At 34.6% G+C, this 21,926-nt stretch overlaps 1 protein-coding gene across 2 annotated transcripts; it reads right to left on the minus strand.

The window, feature by feature from the left end:
* Positions 1-1,040: 1,040 nt before the first annotated feature.
* LOC109052902 (neural Wiskott-Aldrich syndrome protein-like) lies at positions 1,041-21,268 on the minus strand. 2 transcript variants are annotated; one of them, XM_042715535.1, is made up of 11 exons: positions 20,736-21,268; positions 15,330-15,464; positions 15,158-15,244; positions 14,907-14,997; positions 12,517-12,546; positions 8,869-9,040; positions 7,509-7,551; positions 5,551-5,704; positions 3,193-3,704; positions 2,591-2,696; positions 1,041-2,201 (listed from the first exon to the last, which is right to left on the minus strand). In XM_042715535.1, the coding sequence occupies exons 1-11, from the start codon at positions 20,838-20,840 to the stop codon at positions 2,140-2,142; spliced, it is 1,497 nt and encodes a 498-aa protein (XP_042571469.1). In that variant the 5' UTR covers positions 20,841-21,268; the 3' UTR covers positions 1,041-2,139. The 2 variants fall into 2 exon arrangements, with proteins under 2 accessions (XP_042571469.1, XP_042571468.1); XM_042715534.1 differs by lacking the exons at positions 12,517-12,546; positions 14,907-14,997; positions 15,158-15,244; positions 15,330-15,464; positions 20,736-21,268 and adding an exon at positions 9,782-11,174.
* Between the last annotated feature and the right edge of the window lie 658 nt (positions 21,269-21,926).

The raw sequence follows: 21,926 nt of genomic DNA on the forward strand, positions 1-21,926 counted from the left end.
GAGGTTTGGGGTGGTTTTATATTTGTGACTTTTGAAAAGAGACAGACATGTAGATGTTTGTGAAAGATGTTTTCTCTGTTTTGGAGGGATGAACATTGTTAAATCATACCATATTTATTGCATCAAAATTTGTTAATAATTTACTGTAAGTTAGGGGTGGATAATTTTATAAGTTGTTTGTTATTTACGCAACAATACATATTACTGTTATAGTTTTCATTAATAACATTGCTATATAGATGATAACTTTGTCTAGTGCTCTTATGATTTTTTATTTTTTTTTTGCACGACTTTGAGAAAATGTTACTACTATACTGAATGACTTAGCATAGACTTCTTCATGGCTAGTGTTTGCGTATTTAATTTCATTCTCTAACCTACTTGTTCTACAGATCTGTGTACTAATGTTAAATGCTACCGTTCTTGATAACGTTTCTTACAGATAACATCATGGTTTTGTGCATTTGCCTTAGCGAATGTGGTATCCTGTCTTTGGGCTTTTTTAATTTCTGTCAGTTTAAGCACTGGCGATCAGTGTTGGCAGATATTAATAATGAAAACAAATAAAAAACAAAAACAAATAATAAACCGTAATTAGTTCAGATCTTTTGCAAATAAGATATCGCTGACCCTAAACTGCAACTTCCCACTTTATTAACTTTCTAAAGCGTCAAATTAAGTGGGAAGGACAAGTCCAAAGATGCTTATAATAGCTGGATCTTCACAGTGTAAGCTCATTTTCCATTTTATTTTGCTTAAGAAAAAATAATTGGCTGTTGCGGTGGTTGGGCACCCATGTCAGAAACATAAATAAGCGCATATGCCTTATATCATATGAGAAAGATCAAATCCAAAAAGAATAAAGCTGATTTACTTTGAAAGCTGATTGCCATAATTCAGACTCCAATGTATCCATCATGCAACTAACTGATGTTCATCCCGTTTTATACATGAAGTATTTATACAAGTTGGAAAAGCTAGAAGTTAAAATATACATGCATTGCAAAAATGTAGGTTACTAAAAAGAAAAGCACAATATCTCAGGTTTGTAAATATTACCATTTATTTAAGTATAGAATTTAGTGTTTTCAGTCCACATTCCAACCCTCTTGCAAGATTTGATGTCAATTATACAATTTCTTCAGTACTATCCTTACAGGACAAGGACAGCATATTCAGTTCAGTCAGACAATACTGTTAAACCAGCATTAATTGTACACAAAGGTTTGTTGTTTTCCATTACCTTAAATGTAGTTGTCAGTCAAGCATTGACCTGTAAAAGCTTCTAACAAATGGAAGTTTAAATTGTTTTTTTTTATTATTTTTTATTTTTTTGTGAAGTGCTTCTTTTTCTTTTTTTTTTTTTTTCTTGATATGACTGAAGTTCTATATTTGTGAACTGATGGTTTTTCACATTCAGGAGCAAGCTGTACTCACGACTTTGCCGGTTTGAATCTACTGTATATTATTTTCTTGTTAATAAAGTGAAATCAAAACCTCAGAACGGTCTACTTTGTGACGTGCAATGTAGTGTGATGCTGATCATAATTACCACAGAAATCATATTCAAAGTGTTCAGCCAATGTGTTCTCATCCTGCAGTGAATTTCCTTTTGTTATTCGTGCAAAAATATATATAGCCTCAATATATCAGCCTGGTGTACATTTACAAGGGAAACAATACAGGGGACATACTTATTATGATAGGAGAACCTCTTACCAAATCTAAGAATGCTAAACTAGGATTTGAATAAGAAAATCGAAGGTACAGAAAAGTAGGGTATGAAAATAGTGTTATCTAAATCATTAATCAACAATTAATAAGGACATCAAGCGTCCCGTCTATCTCCCTTTCCCCACTCACAGGGGAACAAAAACATTCAGGTCAACAAATCATGAATCCTGGCATAAAACTTCACATGGTTATTCCAGGAGATTATTTTACAGAGGATAAATGACAGTACTTTACAGATTACATGAGGTATTGCACAGATAAAAAAAAAAAAAAAAAAAAAGCAAAAAGGCAACAAAAATATACAGCGATTTGGAAAAGAAAATTCATACACAGAATGAGCGTAAAATTTGGGGAAGTGACAATTTAGTATCATTTACTCTACTGGTTGGGGTTAGTGTTGCAGGATTAATCATCCCATTCGTCATCATCCTCAAAGTCTTCTTCATCCTCATCATCCTCATCTTCATCTACGGACCAAAAAAAGATGCATAACCACCGTAAATAACTCATTACTTACTGACAATAGCTTTCATCCTCAATCTCAAATGAACCAAAGGATATTACAGTATGAAAAGTGGCCTCAACACATCAGCGTTTATCTGCGTCAGTGAACGAATGCTAAAAATACATCGATTTAACTGGGGATGAAGAGGGAAAAGTCATGTTATCTGTCATGTTACCAAAATAATCTTTTAGTTGGACTTGACATGTTACATCATCTTTAAAACGTAACAGTAATGCGTAGTAATCTAACTGCATCCACATTGGTTAAAGTGAGAAAGAAAGAAAAAAAAACATTGCAGCTATGAGTGGCCTGTTTTGAACAAACTTTTGAGAGAGTGAAACAAGCACTTACCCGAGGAGTGGATGGCTTTGCTCCTCTTTTGCATCACCTCCATCAGAGCTCCAACAATGCCTGCTGACTGAGCAGGGGTGGGTGGTCCTGAGTCATTATCTGATACCTGAACATTCAAGAATAAAGCAATCAGACAACCATAACAAATAACGCTTCATAGAGCATGCTACAATGATTTATATTAAATATTATGAAAGCATTTGGGGACTTACAGTACTGTATGTATGTATGTATGTATGTATGTATGTATATATTATAAACATGTTTATCACAGGAATAAATATTTAATCACAGGAATAAATTACTTTTTAAAATATATTCAAATAAAAACTGTATTTTTTTTAACTGTATTTTTGATCAAATATATACACACACACACAAACACATTTTTTATCCAAATATACTATAATAATTTTTTATAATAAAATAAATTATAAAACTGTATAAATGATTATGTAGTGACAAAAACGTTTTGATTGGCCACATGTAACTGGTTGTTTAAAACCTTAGTTTTAACTCAAAGGATGATTGACAGGTGAGCAGGCGGTACCTCCACCTTTGTCTGGGACACATCAGGATGTGTTAGTGTTTACAGTCCTCACCGTTTTGAGCTGGATGCCCTGTCGGATCTGGTCGAGTAGCGCGTCACGTCCTGTGGACGACACTGGCCTGTTGTTTTGTTCCACTTTCTTTAACTGAGTGCCCTCCTTGATTTGCTCCAGCAGAGCTGACTTCCCACCCATGGGCGAGGGCGTTGATTCACCGTGGCCTCCGTCCACTTCAGGAGCTGGAGGAGGTCCAGGAGGAGGCGGTGGAGGAGGAGGTGGGGCGGCGCCTCCGGATGGGGGAGGCGGTGGCGGGGGAGGTGGCATGGAGGCGGGGACAGGTGGAGGGGGAGGTGGATGCCCTCTGCTGGGAGGTGGTGGTGGTGGAGGCGCTCCCATGCTAGGCCGGGATGGAGGAGGCGGAGGGGGAGCGCTCGTTGGGGCCCTTGAAGGTGGAGGAGGTGGTGGGGCTCCTCGTCCCCGCACTGGGGGTGGTGGAGGTGGGGGCCCAGAAGTGTGAGGAGGGGGTGGGGGTGGTTGGCCGCCCCGGGAGGGTGGAGGCGGGGGTGCTGCAAGAGCAGAAACAGATTTGTTAGCATTAGAAGAATTAAACATGCAGACTCTCCATGTATTCATGGTGTTCAAGTCAAGATGGAAAATTCGGCAGATGAAATGGATATAACGTCTGTAGTGATGGAATTAATTTGCAGTCTGTGGGAAACACTGGTGTCTGTCAGTAAACAAACTTGCTTCAGAACTGTTTTGAGAAGGTGCTTATGTTTTGAGCCATGTATTATTACTCTAAATTGGGCTACTTCTATTACGATCTTATACCCTGCAATAATAATTTGGTCAAACTCACTTTTATGAGATGATGATAAAAAAAAAAATAAAAAAAATAAAAAAAAAACCAAAATCGGCCAAACATATCGGCAATTGGCTGCCCTGATTTCTAAATATCGGTATCGGCCAGTGAAAAACCCATATCGGTCGACCTCTACACAGTTACAATTTAATACATAATTCAATTTATAGTAACTTCGCAAATTGAATAAAAACAAAGCAAAGACAACCAAATTCATTCATCATTTTGTTTGAAACAATAGTTTAACTACATTGCTATCTTGTTTCAACCAAAGTGACTTGAACACATCTGACATTGCAATTATGATTTCCCAAATCATAAACACAAACTTCCCATGAGGACTTGAACACACCATTAGTATAGTTTAAAGACCCCATGATTTATTCGCTTTGAAGCATCTGTATGCTAGTATACTTCGAGATTTTGGGGAAAATTACTTTTAGCAGATATATGTGCTTCATGTGTTATCTATAGTAATAAATTAATTACATATTTAATTTAAAAAATAATGATAAAACATACCAAAAAAATATTTATTTTAATAGATAATTTACATATTTAATTTAAAAAATAATGATAAAACATACCAAAAAGGAGCAGTCACATCAGCAAAATAAATCAATAAATAAAAACCTGTAAATGTTGCCGCACCTTAATGGTTGAATATACTGCAGATACAGTTAAAAATATTTTTTAAAATTACCATGTACTTATTCTATATATTATTACTACACATTCTATTAAGTCATATCAACTACAGCTAAGCAGAAATTCTTACAATTTAAAGTACGCATCTTTTTAGTGGGTTGTGTAGTATAAGCTAACAGCCATGTAATAGATAAATTACATATTTAATTTAAAAAATAATGATAAAACATACCAAAAAAAATAAAGTAAAAATAAAGTTACAACCACTTCATCATTTTCTTTTATGGGTTCTTGTATAGTTTTATTTGTTAATAAAGAAACAAAAGTCATGGTTTTCAGCAATCAAACATGTTTTTAAAAGATCAACAAAAGTAAACAAATGCCTCTAGAACAATCATGAAAAATATCCATACATGCACAAATGCGTTTCCATAAAGTTACATGTATGTAAAACCGCACTTCCACTTCTAAAATGTATCCTCCGAGTGTTAAAATATCATACAAAACAACCCATGCCAACTTGAAAAGATTCAGACCTCTTACACATGCAAATCTAAGCAGGTTTCACTCAGAAACACACACATTCTACCCACCGCACCACCTGGGAGGACCTGAAGGAAAACCACATATATTGATCAAATATAATATATGCATCCAACTACTGTATAAAATCCTCTGAGGAATGTGTTACAGCCACTTTATTTTAATCTTATAAAAAGGATATACTGGCTTTGCTGCTTCAGGACAGAAAGTTACTTGAAAAAGCAGTAGTTAGGGGAAGTTTTGAGCAGTTTTTGTTGATTCAGGCCAGACGTTCTGACAGTGGATGGATGATGGACTGACATGTGAATATGAGATGTGCAGGTGTTCAGTGCAGAGGGTCTGACAGCGATCAGTCTCACCTTGTCTCCTCAGCTCATTCTTCACAGCCTCTACACCGCCCTTCTTCTCAATGAAGTCGTAGATGACCTTAGACGTCTCCTTATCTTTGAGCTGGGCCTCAGAGATGCCACACATGTCGAACAGGTTCTTCAGCTCTGGGTCCAAATTATTCAACTGCAAAATAAAAAAGGTCAAGTCGTGAGACATTTCTTTTTTTCTTCATAAATAATAGTTAGATATTTAACTGTAATTCAGCAGAACTGTTTATTACTAAAACCGTTTCATACATGAAATACAAGTGCTTGCAAGGCAGCAAAAGAATAGTGATGAAGTTAAGCAGAACTAGAATTTTTAGATTTGCTGAAGAAGACGTGTTGTTTTTGCCTGTGCCAAATAACTTGAAATATTATTTATTCCTATAGCAAAAACATGCAGATAAGTGTCCAGAATGTTTTATTTAGAGTTAGGGGGTTGTTCGGATCACCAACCTTAAGTATGAGCAATAGTAATAGTGATGCTTGTCTTAGTAAGCACAACTAAATATAGATAGAAGAAGAAAGAGAGAGAGATATTAATGATAATGTGTCAAACGATGAGTAAATGGATGCAAAATTTAAAGGCCTAATCGCATTCCAATGTGTGCAAACAGATGTAAGACAGCAAATTGCAACTCGGTATGCAAATATCATTATCACCGCTGGTTAGTTTTTGAATGCTGAAGTTAAAGGGACAGTTCACACAAGAGATATTTTGAAGAAATGTTGGTGACCAAACAGTTGACGGTACCCATTGACTTCCATAGTATTTTCTTCCATACCATGGAAATCAATGGCTACCGTCAACTGTTTGTTTACAAACATGCAACCTTCAACATATCTTCTTTTGTGCTCAAAAAAAAAAAAAAAAACTTCAAACTTTAATCTTACCTTTAAAGCTATAATGTTTAGAAAAACTAAAAACAGAACATTAAGGCTAAAATAAATTAAATTAATACATACATATTTTAAACATAACTTTTTAGGGTGCAAGTTAAGAATTTAATTCTTAAAAGTATAATGCTTATAGAAACTAAAAAATAATAAATAATAATAATTAAGGTTAAAATAAAAAATATATTAGTTTTTACTTGTTTTAAGTCAATAACTAAACAACTAAAAGTAAAAAAAAAAAAAGTTAATTAAATAAAAAAATAACTAAATTAATGGGGATTTTCAAACTATTATTTTTAATTTACTTTAAAAGCATAATGTTTATAGAACCTAAAAAAAAAAAAAACTTCTTTACAACAAAAGAATTCTTAAAATAATATCTTCAAATGCCAGTTAATGGGTATTATTCATTTAAAAATAAGATCATGATGATTAAAATCTTAAGAGAAATCAACACAATTCTGCCTTGCAAGCACTACACATAATTTTCCCAGCATTCATGCTGTTCTCAAATATAGCACAATCCTGCCACCTTGTGGACAAACTGCTAATGCTAACCATCCATCATGTCATGCTCAACATTCCAGCTGCATGCATAATGCAAAGCTTAAAATGAGGCATCTTCAGAGCATTTACATATTTTTCCAGTTAGTTAAGAGCAACAGTATCTCATTTTATTGCACCAGTAGCCTGCATTTCTAATTGCTTTATAAAAAGAAAGCAGGTTGCAATATCTCCAGTATTTCCATAACAAACAGTTCAGCATAAATGATTTCAAATATACACAGTGCAAATATACAGATAACACACTGCTGTGTACAAATGCAATCTGCGTAGTGTTGTGGGCGACAGACTGCATATTCAAGCGTCAGATGCTTCAGCCTGCATGGACACAAGGCTATTGAGGCATTTTATCATGCCATTACTACACAGGTCAGCATTGTTTTCCTATGAGAGATTCTTCAATATGTATGTGAGAGTGAGTATGACAGTGAGAGCGTGTGAGTGTGTTGGTGGGGTTACAGAGCAAGTCATTGTTGTGTACTTACATCGAAGCCTGTGTTCGGATCCCATCCTACATGACCGATGTGCCTGGAAAATATTGCGTTAAGCACAGTCAGACTGGCATAAACAACAACAAATACAACATGAGGAAAGGGAATAAACCTAACCCTTGAGCCGTGCTGAAAATCCTTCCGTTACATTATATTCTTGCATTCAGGTGCTGGAAATCCTTCTGTTACGTTATATTATTAACCAATCTTGTATTCAATTTCTTTAGAAACTGATTACTTTTATTTCTCTAGGAATTGACTGGCTGTAGGTCTCACTGATCTGAGCTTCTGCACCACAGTAATACAGTTAAAAAGCTAGTAATACAATTTAAAGCTATATTGACATTTAAAAAAAAAATGCAATAAGTCAAAATTTAATTAACTCAAAATTCACTAAAATTTGAATGAAAACAGAAAATATTACAATTAAATTAAAAATATTAACAAAATATTTTTCACTAATACTAAATTAACACTGGCATAAGCTCAGATCAATGATTTCCAAAAAGAAATACAAAAACTGTTAATGAAAAGAAAACCATCTGACAAAGACTTAATCCAATATTTAGATACACTATTGAAATACTACTAATAATATTAATAATGCTAAATGACATTCATGCAAATTGTAATTAATTTCTTAAAACAATTAAGTATTTTTTTTTAAATTTAATAACATTTTCAAGTTTAAAGTAATGTGGATTTCAAACTTTAAGCTTACATTTCTTTAAAAGTAGAATGTTTACAGAAACAAACACATTAAGGCTAAAATAATTATATATATTTTTTTAATTAAAATAAACATTTCTTAGGTAAAAAAAAAATAATTTTTTTTTTTAAAGTTAACATTTTCAAGTGTAATTTATTGGGGATTTTTTTTAAACTTTAATCTTACATTTCTTTGAAGGTATACGTTTCGTAGAAACTAATATAGCATATTAAACAGATACATATTTAAATAAGAACTTTTGAAGCCAACAATAATTTTAAGTTAGTTAATAGGATTTTCAAATTTTAGGGCTTACAATTATTTTAGGGTATACAGTTTATGGAAAGTAAAAACAGCACCAACTCTATAGAAAACATAAATCATATCTTTTAAAATATGTTTTTAAAATTGGGGAAAAAATCCTAAAGAGCGAACTTTTTTGTCCGTTTTTGTCCAGTTCGTTAACATTAACTAGCTTTTTCATGTAAAAGGTAAAAGAAACTACAAATACGACAAGTTGCAGAGACTACGGACAGAAAAAGACAAAGCCTCATTAGAAACATCTAGCAGCATGACAGCATTTTAATATGCATTACTGATGTCACTTCCTACCAATACAGGAAGTACTGAAACTGCTATACTCACTGGAAGTTGCTTGGTGTCCCAATGTCAGCCTTCGTCAACTTCCGACTGCCCTTGCCCTTCTTTTTCTTCTTGTTAAGGCCACTGTGCAACATGTTATTCTTATGGGACACATTAAGTTTGTTGTTTATCTCGGGATTCTTGATGTCCACCGTTGCCATCAGGAGAGTGGGTCCTGGGCACATGACAAAACTTATTAGCTGCTGTCTGAGAATCACCAACCCGTTGCACACATTTCCCTGGAAGAGTGACAGCAGTCGTCTCTGGCCGAGCTCTCAGACTCTGTGTTTCAACAACAGCTGATTCTGTCCAGCGTAAGCATAGAGGGGGCGGCACAATGAATGAATCACACACATTCCTGGAAGTTCATGTATTCAAAGTTCAGATGATGCTGGTGTGGTAAGAACAACAACAAATATAATAATAATAATAATGTCAATGAATTAATGAAAGACATTTGTCTGTTGTAAGTATAAAAACTTCATACAACTTGCTCTGATAAATAAATAAATTCAAATAATAATTTGTTTCATTCAAATAAACATGACCGCATTACGCAAATATATCATTGACCACACGGCCAAAAGTGAAACTCTCTGAATCATGACACATATACCATGTCATCATGATTCTCATTGCAGCAAAATGTGGGTGATAAAAAGCAGCTTTCATAGAAAAGAACGCTGCTGGAACAACAGGCTTTGTGTCAAACTTTCCCCAAAACCACAAACATTAGCTAGCAGTCGCTTTCAGGACAGTCTTCACCACAGAGCTATGGAGGCTGTAGTCACATCCAGTATCGTCTTCTTCTAAGAAATATACAAAGAGTTAATATGATTTAAAATACACAAGAGATTCATTATTTTGATTGAAAACTAATTATGGTAGAGTCACAGCAGAGCTGCTAAACCCCTACCTTGGGCGAGAGCCACGAGCTTCCTATGACCTCTACCGTGACCCAGAGCACCTCTCGAGAGGACGTCCTCTGTAGAGATGGAGGGTCTGTCGCAGCTGAATTTCAGCAGCGTATTAAGACAGGGCTGAGGCAAAGGCGCGTTCAGTTCATCCCCAGACAACACCAAGCACTGCAGGGGCACCAAGCTCCCATCTGGCCTCGAAACGCTCTCTAAAAACTCCTCGGATGGGGCGGACAGGAAGGTCGTGCAGAACATCATCTCATCTGTGGCCCAGCATTTAGGCGTGAAGCTATGGTAGCTAGCTAATTTCACCGCAGCAGGATGCTAGCGAGCTAGGCAGCCCCAAAGCCGAGATGCTCTTTAAACCAATTGAGAGAGTTTTGTGATCTGGCCGCCCACCAAACCAATCCCTCTCATGCTAGTCAAATCCTGAAAAATTAGCAATGCAGAATATTACGTAAGGAACTGCTAATCCAGTTTAATCTCTGAAATTTGCTGTAAGCGTTACAAGTCTTCAACTGCAGGCAAAGCCACAGACTTTTTAATAATACACAAGTGTGTTTCTGACTTCGTTTGATGGATGTTTCGCAGTGGAGAATTCCAGCCAATCGCTGATTAGCTTCTCTGCTCATCAACCCTGAACTGAAAACACCTTTATATCTCTGATGAAGCAGCTACACTGAGCATGTTCAGTCTGATATCAACCACCAATCTAGTTCCACAATGAGGAAGCGGAAGGGAAGGAAATGTGCTGGAGAAAGATTGAATTTGCTTTTTCTCTGCAGGTGGACACACAACACAAATACATCCTGTTCTTTGAGAAACGGTACGAAGTGTCGCATAAATCTGATTTTTAAACAATATTCTTCATAGTGTTGTCAAGCAGGGCACAATATGTCTGGAACAAAAGCTATAAATTATGAATGTGAATTTGAAATGTGAACAGATTGGAGAGAGGGGGAAAAAAATGGAACTGGCCTCCAGAGCTGCCATAACAAATCTAGGACAAATATGTTGATTTAACGTCACAGATAATAATTCAGACTGGAAATGATTCTGACTGGCTGGTAATGCTAAAAATAAAAAAAATAAGCTGAATCCCTTGGAAAGTGTAAATAATGTGGTGTTATCAAAACACTGCTCTGTTTGTTTGAGACTCCTGACCTGCCTACAACACTAGCTGAACAAATAGTGTGAGTTAAGGGGCGGGACTTTGCGTTTGAACAACCAATGGCAGACTAATGGAGTGTTCAGGATTATTTTTGCACTTCGGTTTGATGTTTTAATGGCGCAAAATTACAATTCACATTTAATTTCCACAAGAAATCAAACTTATAATAGTATAATTTAATAATATAATTTAAAATGTACAGTGTTTCTCTTTCAGGAAAATTAACCAAAATGTTCATGGCACATGGGTGTAGACAATTTTAATTATACTTAATTTATTTTTAATGTATTTGTAATTAATACATTTTATTTATTTATTTTATTATTTTAAATAAATACATTTATGTATTTACAATTATTTTTAAAATAAAAAAAATAAACAAATTATATATAAATCTATAAAATCATAATTAAAAACATTAATACATTATAAAAAAAAATTATAAAACAATACAAGCATCTGACTAGCAATAGTCAGTCTGGTTCAGTGTTTTGAAAAATAAAATACAATAAAAATAAGAGTACAATAATAGTATGGTTCAGTGTTTTGAAAAATAAAATACAATCAAATGATTAATCACATCCAAAATAAAAGTTTTGTTTACATAATATATGTATGTGTACAGGGTATATTTATTATGTATATATAAATACACATACATAAATTATATATTTAGAAAATATTTACATGTGTATATACATTTATATATTTATACTCTTATATTTTATATTATAGATAAATATATTTAATATATAAACATAACATATTCTTCTTAAATATATACATGCATGTGTGTGTATTTATATATACATAATAAATATACACAGTATACACACATATGTTATGTAAAGAAAAGCTTTTATTTTGGATGTGATTAATCGTGATTAATCATTTGACAGCCCTAATATATATTATATATAGAAAATATGCCCTGCCCCAAATTATTGCTTCAATAGGAAATATTCCGGAATAAAAAAATAAATAAAAACCACTTCATTTGGTTTGATATTTTCTGTAGCATTCTTTTTATAAAAATAAAGTATAATAAAATAAAATTAAAATAAATAGGACTGTAATTAGCGTCACACATGTCCTGTTACAGGCTACGGAGATGGAGCAAACAAGATAATTTAGTAACTGGCAACCAAGGGATGTCAACTTCTAAGGGATGTCAAACCAGCGCCGTGACCCTAATAAACATCCATGAGAAATTCTAACCAAGTAAAAGGAGGAAACGTGGTCTCTTTGATGTAATTGAATTGGCGAGAGCATGTGGCATACATATGGCTCCCAGTGCACAGATTGACCTCAGGCTTCAAGTCAGGGGTTGAACGCTACTCTCATCTAGGTCACGTACAATGCGGATGTGTGTTTGTGTGAATCAAACTCATGCCTGACGACGCTCACACAAAAATAGGTTCTGATTTCTGTGGAAGATACATTATGTGTATTTCAGCATAGTTCTGTCAAAAAAAAACAACCAACAACAGCAAACACAAACTGATTAGCTCTTACAACATTAGGAGTAAATTCATGAGTGAATGTAAGTACCAGGACACATACCATTTGGTGGGTCACGTCTTTTCTCTGCAAAAACAAAATTAACATTGTTAAAATGTGGAGGCTGAGTTAAAAGACTAGTGAGGTCAGTAACAGAGAGGAAAAGAGCCGGCAGGTCACCCAAAGGAGAAGGAAATGGTTACATTATGTTAGTTAGAAAGGTTAGGGAAGAAGATGGTAAAAAGAGGTGCCCTGAGCTCCGCGCCCTTTCACAATACACCAACATCCACAAATTAATGGTTTTATTTATGGCTTTTTTTTTGGTTAGGGAAGAAGATGGTAAAAAGAGGTGCCCTGAATGTTACAAATTTTTAGCACCAACATTTGTGGTTCGTTCATGTGCAAACTTATAATATTCTTATAACATTGATCTTAAAGGTGAAGTGCTTTTATCTATTCTTCTACTGTGAAAATGTTAAAAGACCTTTTATCTCAATGACAGCTGCTCAGCAATTTCATATTTTTAAAATCTTCCAAAATCATCCTTGCTGAAAAAAGTTGTAAAAAAAATTATTATTAAAAATAATAATACGTGTGTGAATAAATAAACTACTCGCTGGCAGAAGCATTTACTGTAATATACTAAAATATTTACAGTATTTTCCAATAACAAGGGAGAATAAAAATCACAATATAATTTTAATCTATTTTAAATTCCATCTGGTGTCACTAATAACAACATGTTCCACACTTCACCTTTAACACCCAGAAGATAACTGAATGATTCATTGTATGCAAATCCAATCAAACTGCACAAGAAGTCATCCAACATGTTTGTTCGGAATCCGACCACATTAAACATAAAGAGAGGCAGGCAAGGCAGACATAGGAGGCGTTTAAGGCACCAGGGCCTCTTTAAAATTCAGTTAGTGCAGAGGGAAGCCTAAACTTCAAAGCCCAGCATGCAAAACAGAGCAGGAAGTACTGGAACCCAGCCAGGAAGTGAGGAGAGAGACTGCTGCGTTTACAAGAGGGACATGAGGAGAAAAGGCCCACTGTGAAGGTTTTACGACACATCCTATGGAGAGAAAACCAGCACACTTGCTACACTACGACAGATTACAACCACAGACTGAGAAGAACAGGAGGAAAGACAGGGCGAGATAAACACAACTGCAAATGAGCAGCCGGCAACAGCAAATAACAGGTTAACAAGAAAATGCGAGCTTAATAAAGGAGCGCATTGATGGAAAAGTTCACCCGAAAATTAAAAACTCATCCGCATGTTATTACAAACCCATATGACTTGCTTTCTACTGTGGAACACAAAAGGAGATATTTTAAATAATGTGCTAGTCACTCTTTTCCATGCAATTAGAATGAATGACTGGAGCTTTCAAGCTTCAAAAACATACTAAAATTTAAGTCTGCATTCAAAAACTGGAATGTCTGATCCTCAGATGAAACATCACTATTCTCATGCCAAGAGGAGCTGAACTGTATGTTCAGATTTTAACTAACAACAATATACATTTTGGTCTGTTCCTCACACAAAACTATTATATGATTTTACAAAATCACTTTTTAAAACTTAACTCCAGTTCTCATGAACTTTCATTCTACTGAAAGAAGTGGAAAGTGTAGCTGGATATTCTCTCTTACTTATTTAATTATTTTGTATTTTTTTTTTATTAGATTATGTGGAAATTTTAAATGCTTTATTTATGTTATTTTTAATATTAAAGTTTATTTTTTTTTTGTAGTTATTGATATGTTTGTTTATGTTTGTATTTTAGGTTGTATGTTGGTTTTTTCTGTTACTGTAAAGCATATTAGTTTGAACAACAATAATAATAATAATAAAATAATAAATATAATAACTAATAATAATAATAATAATAATAATAATAATAAATAAAAAAACAGTGCTGAACCACAACATTTTGTACAAATATATAAAATTAATAATTATACATTGATCAATTTTAGTTCATTAATGTTAACTTAAGTTAATGAAACTTTTAAAATCTATTAGTAAATGTTGAAGTATAGTTCCAATACTCGGCATAATATTAGTTTGAACTCTATTTATTGCTATATGGTAGATAGCTATATCAGAATCAAAATAAGAATCAATTAAATTAAACAATATACAGTTGTGCGCAGAAAGAAGAAAGTCATACACATTATGTACTATGGAGTGAATAATAATAATTCTAGTTTTTGGGTGAACTTTTATGAAAAACACAGATTTGGGAGGAATAAATATATGTTTATGACAATTTTGGACTTGTAAAGCAACAGTTTGGAGTGAGATAGTCAAAAAAATAAGTGAGACCGAAAAAAAGGAAGTCATTTTGGAACAACATATGGATGAGTAAATGCATTTTTTGGTGTGATTGGAAGTCATATGGATTGGACTTGGAACAACATATGGATGAGTAAATGAATAAGTGCATTTTTTGTGTTTTTTGGTTCGTTGAGTGCACTCCGAAATCGTTTGGCTTCCTCTTCACTGGCAAAGTTGAGGCCCATCTGACAAGACTAAAGAGCAAAACACCATATGACCAAAAAAGCCAGATCACATCCTCACTAATGCGTAAAGCAGTTTTACAACAAATTTTATGGCTAGTTCCCTCTGTTTGCTTTCTTGCTAATGGTCAACAACGTGAAATATTAAAAAAAAAACTACTCAACAACTCACATCTCCGGCAAAGGTAATGAAGTAGGCTCTCGAACAATTGATTGTGAAATTATTGTAGAGCTCCTGTTCAAACTTTGCTTTTCCACCCTGTAAAAATGAGAAACAAGATATTTTACATATCACATGCACTAACTGCTTATCTTTGCAGTTTATTTCATTTCAGAGAGCTCACCTTGATATCAAAGACACGGATAAAATAAGACCTCTGAGGGTTGTCTTTCACCAAACAGGCCACCCCACAGCACCTCTTGAACCAGGACGAGCCCCTGTCTGCCCCGTACACCTGGACCACCGCCGAGCACAAGGTCTGCAAAAACAAAGAATCATCAAGTTCATGAAACAAGCAAAATACACAATTATCGATCATCCTAAAATTAAGAGCAAAACTTTATTTAGATAATGTTTTTCAAAAAATAGTTCATTAAGGGAATAGTTCACCTAAAAATGAAATTTTGCTGGAAATGTACTCACCCTCAGCCCATTCAAGATGTAGATGAGTTTGTTTCTTCATCGGATCAGATTTGTAGAAATGTAGCACTACATCACTTGCTAACCAATGGATCCTCTGCAGTGAATGGGTGCCATCAGAATGAGAGTCCAAACAGCTGATAAAAACATCACAATAATCCACAAGTAATTTACTCAACCCCAGTCCATAAAGTTAAAAGTATGTTTTTTTTTCAATTCACTATACTTTCTCTGATGGACTGGAGTCATGTGGATTACGGTGATGTTTTTATCGGATGTTTGTTTTCTCTTTACAAGATGATAAATGATGGACTGGAGTCGTGCTGGTGAGCAAGTGATGTAATGCTCAATTTCTCCAAATCTGTTCACATAAAAACACTTTCAGTTTGGGTGAATTATTCCTTTGTTAAATTTGATCTACCAAAGCATCCAAACATATCTGAAATCCTACAGAAAGTACAGACTTTAGTATAAATAAAATATAAACACACTTACAAAAAAAAAAAAAAACCCCCCCACACACACAAAAAAAAAAAAAACACTTTATAAATAATTAATAATTGTGAAATATGATTGAAATTCTCAAGTTTTTCCAATCCTAAAGTGTATAAAAATAATAATAAAACCACTATCTTAGTTTCTATCTTAAGTACAAATTAAAAAGGCAATGCACCAACACTGACATGTTCATCTTCTTATGAAATTACTCTCATCACCTTTCAATATCAGGGCTGCATTTTGGACAGAACTGCATATTAATGTCTTGGAGAAACTGTAAACATCAAAGAATGCATACAAATCAGTGTATGAATACTGCATGATGTTGTTTGCTGCACACACTGGCCACTGCAGATATCAACTGCAGATACTGCTGTAATTTAAAGTATTTTAGACACACCTGATGGGACATTTTATTCTCTCTCCATAGGGACTCTTACTCGAAGAGTGTCTGCGTTCCATGCACATGACCCAAAGCAGCATTTCGAACACTTTTTCAGGACACGGGTTACCGAAAGGAAAAATAGGCCAGTGTCTTGGCAATACTGTCATAGGGAGGACAGCCAAGATCTCAGAGAAGATGAAATATTTTCCATGGACAAGTAACACACGCATTCACACACATGCAGGCGAATTCTGAGCAATTACAGGAGACCAAAGAAACCTTGTCCTATGCTTTAACGCACACATTAGACAGAAACATTTCTGATGAAAGCATTCAACACCACCACAAGCCACTGAACAAAAAGATTTTAATAAAGTCTCTAATCAATACAGACCTCTAAAGTTTTCATTAAGCAATAACTTAAGAAACCGGCTGTCAGCAGAATTGCAACAACCCTGAATAATTGAACAAACCAACGGATTAAACAATTATCAAAAATATTCTGATCAATTGATTAACAGAAGAAACATTAACCAATGACCAACTGAAATGAGGAGATTAATTCATTATTAAAACAATTAAAAGTATGCATAAGAAAAATTAATCATGGAATTTGTAATTCAATAAGTAGTAATTCATTTATAATACTTTATTAAATTATAAAAAAAATTCAATAAACAATTCAGTACTTTAATTGGTTTCATAAATTGAAGAATTCTCTAACCAGATTAAAAGAAATACTTCAGTTTAAGAGATTATAGTCAAAATTGTATCAAAGATTTTATAAAATTTGAATTGACTTACAATTGAATTGAATTAGACAATTAGCAATCTGATTGACAGAAATAAGAAGATTAACTCATTAATAAAAGTAATTGGATTAATCATTTGAATAAATATGATTCTCAAAAGTATTCTAATTAATTGCTTGAAATTTTAAATAAGGTTCTTAAAATTAATTAAATGATTGAAAATTTGAATTGATTATCAAAAGTAATCTGATTAAAGAAATACTTCGCTGATTAATAAATTATAGAAAGTCTAAATTTATCAAACATTTCCTAAACTTAGACTTTTAATCAATTAACCTACTGATTATTTCTCCAATAAATCAATGAAAAATAACCTGATTAAATAATAGAATAATAGACATTCCTCAATTAAGTCTATTCAAGTGTTGAATACATTGTTGTGAACTTTGATGACTCTAAATAAACCATTTATTTTTTAAATTCATTCATAAAAAAAAAAATCTACACGTAACAACAGAGAAAGACAAGAAAAAGAGAATGCTGGGTAACTACTCCAATCATTGCAATTGTGCCACGTCAGTAACAGGAGCACCAATGAAACAAGACTTCCCTTCATTTCTTCTGATGAAAAACTGCTTCCTCACGCTCTAGACTGCACATTCAGCATTCGAATACGAGCACTTGTTTTGTCTTGGTGGGCCGAGTGATTCAAGGACATCGCTAAATGTTCAACTACTGTATTCAGAGTTCAGCAAGTTCAAGAAAAAGTCAAGTTTCCGTATGACATAAACAACACACACTCATTGGATTCAAAGCGGCCAAACACACTCATCATACTCATATGTAAACCTATACGTTTGATCGATGGGCTGGGTTTAATCGCACTCAACAAATACTGAATGCAACATCCAAAAGAGGCGACTGATGGACATTTGCCAGGCTTTTCCCAGTTAACTGCATCCGTACGGCATTCCTGTCTGCTAAAGTCTTTGCCAAGAACATAAATACGCATTAAAGACGTACATTTCCCCCACTTTCACAGGGATCATGACTTAATGTCAGACTTTGGTTCGGTTTGCTTGGAAACCTGATTCTGGATCAGTACTGGCTCAGCAGCTCTATTCATTAAAGCTCAAATCTCCGTGGAGAGGAGGCAGATCAGTTCACTTCCTGTCCTCAAAGACTGCTGATCACGCACAGCCCACCCGCAACCCCTATCTTTTCCCTTCTCTCCATCTCTCTCACTATTGTGTGATTTGGACTCGGTCCATGCTCTGCCTTCAGTTTTCGGTGCCGGTTCGGGACACAGTGATGAATGAACCCATGACTGCTGGATCTTGGCCCCAAACAACGCAGCTCATATTTAGTCATTCCCAGTAAAAGCCCACTTTATGGTCCGGCCCTTGGCTGCTGATACCAAACTGACACTGCTCCATACCCCTTCCACCTAGACATGGATGAGCAACTTATGGGAAAGAATGGCATATTTGTGAATCAGATTTCATGTGAAATGCATAAACAATAGTTGTTTCTTTGCCAATCTTATTCCTTCCCTTTTATCCATTTCTACAATCGACAATTTTAACCCAACTTCAAGTCCGATTTTTTTAAACTGGCCTTTTTTTGAACAATCCAAGTATATTACTATCAAAAAAACCAAAAAACATCTTGTTGATGCATCAGAAATCTATTACTAACCAAATACATGATGTGCATAAAGTGTAACTCGTCAGCTGCTAGAGGAAACTAAGGAAACATTTCTAACAAATGCTTCCTTATAAGGCAAGAGACAGGAAGTTTCTAACAAGAACAACAGGGTACATTTCTTTCACTCGAACCATACAGTGACCTCAAAAGGTATTTGGACACTTTTAGATATTGAATTATTTGGAAATCAGTTTTAACACATTAAAAAAAGTGCCATCTGCAAACAAAACTGTGAACGCTTTTGTCAGATTCTTTTAAACTAACTGGTGTGAAGGTGTTTTCTAGTTCCTTAAGTTCACAAAGGTGACCTAGCAGAGATGTAGTTCATCACAATAACTATGAACATGTTCCAATAGAATTTGAAAACCAGAACATACGCAAGAGAGTATTCTTAAAAAAAATAAAAAATAAAAAATTAATTTCAAAATGCCACTCTCTCGTGAACGAGGATATGACAGTTAGCTGAAGCAAGAGATTACGGTTTATAAAGTTTTAAATATGGATATTTTTCTTACACAGACGTATCGCTTTGCTTCAGGATGCCTGGAGCCGTGTGGGACACTTTTTATTATGGATTTATGCACTTTAGTGGACTTCAAAATCTCAACAGCCATTCACTTGAGCCGTGTGGGACACTTTTTTATATAATATAACTCTGATTCGTCTGAAAAATTAAGGTTATATACACCTAGGATGACTTAAGAGTGAGTAAACCATGGGGTAATTTTCATTTTTGGGTGAACTATCCCTTTATGCTGATTAACGTATGCACTGTTTTATCACTCTTAAAACTTCTCTCTGTAAAATGTTGTGATCCAAAAGTGTATTATACTGTATAAATATATGAAATAACTTCATAAATAAATGTTATTTGTATTTATATTTTGCAAATAAAGACATTCAAACATTTGCAAGTGTCCAAATGCTATAACCATGGGCCCTCAAGCAGGACAGACAAGACAGCCATAGATAATTTGAGAAAAGAGCAAATATCTTCTGACAATTTAAAGCTAAATTAGATATAATATAATGAGGGATGTAGATGCTGTTTCAATTTAACAGAGACAACTAACTGAACGTTTCCGTTCAACGCAAATTTGATGCTTCCAGAAATGAAAAAAAAAAAAAATCATTAATTGTATTAACACTTTGAGAAGAAATGGATAGCTACTTGAGACTGAACACAGACACATCGGTCTTACTATATTTTGTACCAACTAAATGCAGTGACAGAGAACAGTAGATAGAAATACATATAGATAGATAGATAGATAGATAGATAGATAGATAGATAGATAGATAATTTACTGACACATTTGGTGGAGACATTAGCTGTGACTCAAAGACTATAGTGAGCTGCCTACATAGACAGCATATCTGGGCATCATCGGCACGTGCATCATTTGGCTGACTCAGAAAGCACTTATGATGCTGTCTTCGTAGGCAGCTCACTAGGTTTTGTCGACCCAGCCTTCATTCAAGGAGAAGGCCTATTGCCATTTTCTCTGAAATCACATGGAATATATAATTACCAACTCACAATCATACAAATAGCTTATACTACAACATCTAACTTCAATAACAGAAGTATCGTTTGCTTTGGCAGTGAGGAGGATGTTCCCAGTGCGTCCTGATGGACATCACAAACGCGTTTAAACACAACTGTCCTTGCCAGAAGTTCGTTTGCATCACATCACTGGATATTGGAAAAGCAGGGTGGTTTGCATGTGAACGTTAAAGGACTACAGTGAGAGTAAACACAACTTACGATGCATTTCCTGCCCAGGTAGTTGAACAGACACTCGTTCTCGTGCGGGGTCAGAAGCAGAGAGCCCACGTTTGCCACCCTCCTGTGGGGCGGGTGGCCGCTCATGTTGGCGGGTGAGGCGGATGAACTTGAGCGTTTGTCTCGTTTTAGATGATTTTATGTGCAATCACAGATCAACATGGCCTGCGCTCCGTTCATCCCGTTAGGAATTCCGCATACATGTAGAGCCGACGTAGTGTTGTCCTCAATGCGCGCGCGATGCAGGTGCGACTCGTTAACTCCTGTGGCTTATTTATTCTTTAATTCGTTCACTTTTGACAGACTGCATAATATAAACTTTCATTCCGAACTCTTAAAGCAATAACGATCCTTCAATCCAACATGGCAGCAGGACGGTAGAATCCAAGGCGCAGTTTGGGAAAGGGTAGAATGAAATTCGGTCGGGTCAGGTGTTAGCTTTTCTGTACAAACATACCCTTTTGTTGTTATTTAGTTACAAAATCTTATCATCGAAATCAAAAAAACTCGGTTGTACTGTCTAAACATGAGTGAATGCGAATTAAAACGGTGATGCGTAATCACTAAACCCCTCTAGTTTCTCGGGATGGTCTATCCCTGTTTTCCCGTGCCTCCTGCAGAATGCGGACGGGATGCGCACGGGATGGGCGGGGCCTCTGAAGCAGAGGGTGGAGCACAGCACAGTCATTGATAAAGAAGGAGATCACAGCATTTTGACGCTCTGTTTTAAAGATAGGATAACTATGCAGCTCTTTTAAAAAGCGGATAATTTCTATTCAGGCTTCTGAATGGTAAATATAGAGCCTAAAATCCATAATATAGTATTAGGTATGACGAGAAACACCTGTTCATGTATCACTGCGCGGCTACATAGCTGTTACATAGCAACGTTTTATGAGGGACTATATTTTGAGGTGGAAAGACACTTATAATTTTGTTACATAGCTGTTACATAGCAACGTTTTATGAGGGACTATATTTTGGAGTGGGAATTATAATTTTGTTTTTGTTATTTTTATTTTTTTTTTGTTTTTTATTTTTTTTTTTTTTTATTTTTAGTGATTTTGATTTTAAATTATTATTATTATTATTATTATTATTAGATTTATATTATAATTTTAATATATATATATATATATATATATATATATATATATATATTTATTATGTATT

The sequence above is a fragment of the Cyprinus carpio genome, chromosome A25, assembly GCF_018340385.1.
Source record: "Cyprinus carpio isolate SPL01 chromosome A25, ASM1834038v1, whole genome shotgun sequence".
Classification (NCBI taxonomy): domain Eukaryota; kingdom Metazoa; phylum Chordata; class Actinopteri; order Cypriniformes; family Cyprinidae; genus Cyprinus; species Cyprinus carpio.

Coding starts and splice junctions, on each gene's coding strand:
- LOC109052902 (XM_042715535.1), bottom strand. CDS start 20,840: ATGAGCGGCCACCCGCCCCACAGGAGGGTGGCAAACGTGGGCTCTCTG. Junction 12,547..14,906: donor AAAAAACACAAAAAATGCAC/TTATTCATTTAC, acceptor TTAATTTTGTTT/TTGCAGAGAAAAGACGTGAC. Junction 9,041..12,516: donor AAGACGTGACCCACCAAATG/GTATGTGTCCTG, acceptor TCATGTGCCCAG/GACCCACTCTCCTGATGGCA.